Source organism: Cannabis sativa, chromosome 3, assembly GCF_029168945.1.
Source record: "Cannabis sativa cultivar Pink pepper isolate KNU-18-1 chromosome 3, ASM2916894v1, whole genome shotgun sequence".
Classification (NCBI taxonomy): domain Eukaryota; kingdom Viridiplantae; phylum Streptophyta; class Magnoliopsida; order Rosales; family Cannabaceae; genus Cannabis; species Cannabis sativa.
In genome coordinates this window covers 70,155,972-70,162,807 of record NC_083603.1, presented here as the reverse complement: position 1 = coordinate 70,162,807, position 6,836 = coordinate 70,155,972, and the positions used below count along the sequence as shown (strand labels likewise).

At 34.4% G+C, this 6,836-nt stretch overlaps 1 protein-coding gene and 1 non-coding gene across 2 annotated transcripts; one reads left to right on the top strand and one right to left on the bottom strand.

Moving 5' to 3' along the window:
• Nucleotides 1–949: 949 nt before the first annotated feature.
• On the bottom strand, nt 950–2,485 carry LOC115696566 (uncharacterized). Its single transcript, XM_030623459.2, has one exon. The coding sequence runs from the start codon at nt 2,483–2,485 to the stop codon at nt 950–952; it is 1,536 nt and encodes a 511-aa protein (XP_030479319.2).
• Nucleotides 2,486–2,777: 292 nt separating this feature from the next.
• Nucleotides 2,778–2,884, top strand: LOC133036384 (small nucleolar RNA R71). The gene has a single exon (XR_009687043.1). It is a non-coding gene; the product is annotated as a small nucleolar RNA R71 (small nucleolar RNA).
• Nucleotides 2,885–6,836: the final 3,952 nt, after the last annotated feature.

The window sequence follows — 6,836 nt, the reverse complement described above, 5'->3', positions numbered from 1 at the left end:
ACGAAGATAGGTTATGAATTATTTGGACAAACCACCATAAAAGTACCACAAACCAGCTTTTCAGGATTTTTAAACAAAAATAGACAATCTTTTACATTTATTCTAGGAGCCAAAAAAATGAAATACTACAAACTTTTTTTTTCTTTTCTATTTTTTTTTTCAAACAAGAGGCAACATGTTAGACAAATGGATAGTTGCTCTTGCAAATTTTTTTTTTTTCTTGTTTTTTTTTTTTTTTTTTTTTTTTGAACAAGAGGCAACATGGAATAATGAAAATGTTGCTCTTGTATCATTTTTTTTACAAGAAAATAATTACAAAAAGGCTCCCTAATAAGATTTGTCTATAAAAAGATTATCCTTTAAAGCAACATCCAATCAAACCCTGGTACCATGTCCAAAATAATTATAACCATTTCCAAGAATCAATAAAAATTCAAAAGTTGTTTTCTCAAATCTCGCCACTCACAAAAATATGAACACTTAAACTTGGCAAAGTTTCTAAGCAAATATGTACTAACACCCATCTTACCACGAAGTTTGGCATGTGCATTTTATAACTCTAGAAAAATTCTAAGTAACAAAGACAGTAAAATTGGCTTAAAATAACATTTTACAAGAATAAATGAGTAATTTTTTGAAAAATTTGACCATGAAAATATTAATATGACAAAAATTGAGAAACATGCTTGAATATGCTCACCACCCCCAACCAAAATCAGACAGTGTCCTCAATGTCTAAATATATAAAAATTAAAAGAATAGCGAAAGAGAACACCTGGAGAGCAAGCAACCATGGATAGCAGCGATATTGATCCTCGAAAAAAAACAAAACAAAAACAAAGGAAAGAAATAGTGAATAAAATATAAACATAAACAGAAATAGGAACAACCTGATCATTCTGGGTAGGCCAGAGTCACAAAGGTGATCTCCTCAGGTAAGCCTACCCTCTTACCAGAATTTGTCAATATCGCACATGGACCCGAAGAAGCGTTTCATAGATCGGGTCTGGAATCGCAAATTCTCATATTGCGACGGTGATGCTTCATCTTGGGACATCTCAAGAATGGAAGAAACATTAGCTTCCTCAGGTGGATAAAGCATATTTTCAGTATCAAAGTCATGGAGGAGATCATTTAAAGAATCAGAATCATCATGCAAAAGAACTTCCTCCTCAACAATTGTGTCTATCACATCAGTATGATAGCAATCTTCCTCCTCGTCTGGTGGTTGTTTCGCAACATGAAAAATGTTGACCTCCATAGTCATATTCCCGAAAGATAATTTCATGAGACCATTCCTACAGTTAATGAGAGCATTGGCTGTTGCGAGGAAAGGCCTACCGAGAATGATGGGAATTTTTGACTCAGTATTAACCTCAGACTGAGTGTCCAAAATCAAAAAGTCAGCGGGGTAATAGAATTTTCCAACTTTAATCAAGACATCTTCAACTATTCCTCGTGGCTTTTTAATTGAGCGGTCAGCCAATTGTAGCACCACAGATGTGGGCTTGATTTCTCCTAAGCCTAGTTGCAAGTAAATTGAATAAGGCATGAGATTAACACTTGCGCCTAAGTCTAGGAGAGCTTGACCAAATCCTTGTGTCCCAATTTGGCAAGCGATTGTCGGACAACCTGGATCTTTGTATTTGATCGGTATCTTTTGTTCAATCACCGCACTTACTTGTTCTGTCAAGAATGCAGTTTTCTTGACATGGTGTTTTCTTTTCATGGTGCATAAATCCTTGATGACCTTGGCATATGCTGGTACTTGTTTGATCACATGCAAGAGAGGCAGGTTGATCTTCACTTGTTTTAAATTTTCTAGGATTTCACCATGATTTTCCAGTACCTTCCTAGAAGATTTCAAAGCTTGAGGGAAGGGCACCTTCACTGGAGGGTTTTGTGGCATATTAGCATCTGGAGCAGGCATTGGTACACTAGTGGTCTTAGGTAATGGTGATACTGTACTTTGACCACTTCGAGTAGTTATGGCATTAACCCCCTTAAGATTAGACTCTGAAGAAGTAGAGGTTTGTGCCATATGTTGCCCTTTGGGAGTGATTAGAGGTTGAGCGGGAAGCTTACCACGCTCTTGAATGGCTGAAGAATCATTTAACTTTGTTAATTGAATCTTTATGTCCTTCAATTCCTCTATCACCTGAGCAAAATAAGTCCTGAACTCTAGTTGAGAGTCTGCAAGAATTTTCATGGAATTCTCAAGAGAATTATTTTGTTGATCAGGTTTCCATTGGCTCCCAGATGCTTGATTTTGACTTGTATCCTTCCAACTGAAATTGGGATGGTTACGCCAACCAGGATTGTATGTGTTGGAGTAGGCATTATAAGGCTTATTGTAATCCCCTAAGGCATTACATTGTTCCTCAATTCCTCCCCTCAACATACTAAGACTAGGGCACTCTTGTGGTTGATGATCAGTCCCTCCACAAATGAAGCATGGTTCTTGCTTTTCCACTTTTGCAGCCATCTGGAGTGCTTTACCTTCTTGAGTTTTGAAAGCCTCAAATTGTTTTTTTAAAGCTTAAAGTTGAGCTTTCACACTGTCCTCCTCCTTCAATTGGTAGACTCCGGCTGTTCGTGGCTTGTCCATAGGACTTGGCGCACTCCATGTGTATGATTTTTCAAAAATTTCTTCAAGATATTCCAAAGCTTCTTCGGGATCTTTCTGTAGGAAGTCGCCATTGCACATCATTTGTACGAATTGTCTTTTGTCGGCTGTGAGACCGTCGTAGAAATAGCTGACAAGACGCCAACTTTCGTATCCATGATGTGGGCACTGACCCATCAAATCTTTAAACCTCTCCCAGACCTGATGAAATGTTTCGTGGTCCTTTTGGGTGAAGGTAGAAATTTGCCTCTTAAGGTTGCTGGTCTTATGGGGTGGGAAAAATTTAGAGAAAAATACTTTTGTCATTTCTTCCCATGTCCCAATAGACCTTGGCCTTAAAGAATACAACCAGCTTTTGGCTTTTTCCTTGAGTGAGAAAGGAAAGAACTTCAATCTCACCAAGTTAATGATGTCAGCTTGGTTGTTGAATGTGGCCACCACCTCTTCGAAGGCCTGAATATGCACATATGGACTCTCATTTTCCATACCATGAAAGGTTGGTAAAAGTTGAATCATGCCAGGTTTGAAATCGAAGTTGGGCATATTCATGGGATACATTATGCATGAAGGTGTGGCCGTACGCGTAGGATGTAGATAATCCTGTAGTGTTCTTGGTTGGACTTCCTGTTGTTGAGCCATCATTGGCAGTGCAGGAAGTATGGGTGATGGTGGTGAATGAGAACGAGTGGAAGAAGATGATTTAGGAGAGTTTTCTAAAATTTCAATTTGTTGTTTTACAAATCTCCCTAATCTGTCTCTATTTCGTGACATTCACTTTTTTTTTTATTATTATTATTTTTTAATTTTTTTTCTTGTGTGTATTTTCACTTGTTAACTAATGTAAATTACAACTATGTAATAATGCAAGGGTATTCACACAAGATATTCCCAGGCCGATTGGGAAGGTTGCCAAGGTACCGCTTCGTCCCACACTTTTACTAGAACTCCCCGGGGTTGCTAGAAAGTGTAGAGGGTACTCTATCACAAACCTTTAAAGCCAATCTTTCTTAGACAGAATGATCTCAGTTTGTACCACTTTTACCATTACACAATTGGGTTTACACTAAAAAGTTTATGAAAATATTTTATGCACAACTTTTTTTTTTTTTAGCCTAAAGGGTAAAAGTCTACAACTAACCTAAAATAAAAAAAAAATGGCTAATCCTAAAAAATAGTACACAAAATAAAATAATGTAAAAAAAAAAAAAAAAAAAACTAACACCCTAATATAGTAGCAAAATAATAAATACAACTAACAAATAAACTAAACAAAAAAGGACTTGCTTTTTTTCTTTTTTACTAAAAGAGTAAAGAATAATAATAATAATAATATATAATGATTTTTTTTTTTTAAATCTATATATAACTTAAAAAAAAACTAAATTATATTATACTAACCAAAAAGTTTTTTTTTTTTTTTTTTTTTTAATAAAGAGAGACAAAAACAAAAAAGAAATAAAAAAAAATAAAACTACTATACTAACCTCTTGTAGCGCAGAAACCTCCCCGGCAACGGCGCCAAAAATTGATGTCGCCCAATTAGTTACACTGCAGTCGCGGTAGTAAACGGGCTATATGTTGTATCCACAGGGAGGAAAAATACACTCAAAAGGACAGTTAGTAATTTTACGAGAATAAAATAAGAACCTTGAATGTGATGTGAGAATATTTGAGAAAATGATTTTTCAAAATTAAACAAGTAATTAAAATGAGAAGAGATCAGAAAATAATTGTGGAAGACACAAGCTTTGTACATGCAATTATATTTTCATAATAAAATTGATTCTTTAACCTCAACTCTAATTCTACACCATTAATTATAGTTGGAAAATGTGTATGATTAAGCTCACTAGAAAAATATGTTCTTTAATTAAATTAATACTACTTCTAAAAATACTATCATATTATATAATTTAAATCGACAAAATACCACCGGCAGAATGCAGTAAAAATCATATAATATAGTAAACACTCTAATAATTAATAGCCTAACTTACATAAGAAAAGCATGACTGAACTTATATAAAAGTTACTATTAAATTTAAAGTGCAATTAAGAAGAAGGGAAATTTAATATAACAAATGTGAAAATGAAGAACAAAGAGAATCAATATATTAAAAGAATAAAAATTGCAGGAACTTACACTTGAGTCTTGCCAAAGAAATTAGCCTAGAAAAGACATTGTCTTTACACCAAAATTAATAAAGTAAAATAAAGAAGAAGAAAAGAAAAAGATAAAATTTTGGTATAATAACACTACTAAAATCTGATGCTCAACACTCATTTTAGGGTCCTATTTATAGAGCCAATTTTGCTCTCAAAATTGATATTTTTCGTCCAATGAATAATGGAGAAAATGGCTCCAATTTCGGATGGAAGTGGACATATGCGTCAGGTGAAATGGAGTGAAAGGCAGCGTGGGATTCGCATGCTTCAGCTGTTGTTGGAGTCAGATGTGGGACGTTGCTTTTGGCTGCTCCTATTGCTAGGAAATATCAATTAGAGTAACTTGGGCTCTTAACATTGAAATGATATGAGGTCCATTAAATTCAAAATGGCCCATGCGTACAAGACTTGGTCAAAGGGCAAAACAAAGAGTTATTATATATGTATATGTAATGAATGAATTAATTGGGCCTCTTCAAGTATACAATTTACTTAAATTTTAAAAATAACACAAAATTAAACAAAATTAAATATTTTCAACTTAATTAATTTTACAAACAAAATTATGAAAATATTTAACTTAAATTAACTTTATGTACACAATTAAAACCTTAAATTGAATAAATTTGAGCATTAATCATGGTGCAAAAGAGTAGACTTGATAGTGCAAACCATTTGATACATGGAGGCCTCAAATGCAAGCTGACGCTTTTGATCCTTCTTATAACGTGTGGCAAAAGATTGAAACTCAAAAAACATTTGTACCTGCCAGCTGGAATCCGAAAGCCCTTTGAACATAGGAGACTTGCCTTTACTCACTTTGGATGCAGAAGGAGTGGTTGATGAGGGCTGCCTATTAACCACAGAGAGAAAGCTCTTACTGAGAACAGGATTTTGAACTTGATAGTCATGCGTTGTAAGAGGCGGGTGAGCAGCCATAAGAACTCGTTGAACAAGGATTGGAAAGGGTAGCTTTTTACGAGTTCCAGCAGTTTCTGAAGCTTCAAGAATCCTTTCAAATATGAGAGATGGCAGATCAATGGACACATGAGTTCCTACAGCATACAGAAACTTGCCAATGTCAAGTGTAACTGATGACAAATGAGAATTAGGGAACCAATTGTACAAAGCTACCCGATGAAGAACCCTATAGAAGGGAGTCAGATGAGTGACTAAGTGTAAAGTCCGCTTAGTTTAATTTGGAAATTATCAGTTAAATATGATTAATTATGAAAGTTATTTATAGCTATTTAAAATAATTTATTATACTGTTATTTATGGAATTCAAAAATGCATGGTTATGTTATTCAGTAGTTTTCATATTTTGCATTTCCGGTGCCCGGTATTTTGGAACTCGGCGTTTGGCTCAGTAGAAATCACAACTTAGTATGTTAGTAGTTTGGGACGGGTTTTTAGACATTGGGAATGTCGGGAATGGCCGGGAATTTAGAATTTCCCAAAAATACCCCTTTAGTATGATTTATGTGGTTTTAAGGTGGAGGGGCAAAATGGTCTTTTTGCCCCATTAGTGTTTTGTCTTTTGTGAATTCATTATTGAAAAATAAATGTTTATTTGTTTAATTAGTGGCTGAAATAAAATGGTATAAGTGGCTTTTATTCATTTTCTTCTCATTTTCAACACTTAGCAAAAAAATAGAAAAATTTGAAAAAGAAAACTCTCTCAAGTTCTCTCTCTATTTCGGCTGGGTATGTGGGTGCATGAAGCTGATCTCTTTCTATGATTTTCAAGCAAATTCTCTTCCAATCTAAGCATTCTTCAAGCTAGGTTAGCTTCTCTTGTTTTCTTCTTTAAAATTATTGAAATTTTGATGAAAATATGATGATGCATGCATGATTGTTAGTTGCTGTGGCTGCTGTGAGTTTGTTCTTGATTTCTGAAGTTTAAAGCTTATTAGATTAGGGTTATTTAAGTTGTTTTGAAAGCATGTTAGTTAGGTTGTATAAAGCTTTGAGTTTTCTATGTAAAATATGTGATTTTTGAAGAAAATGTAGTGAATCTGTTTCTGTGTTGTTGTTATTGTTT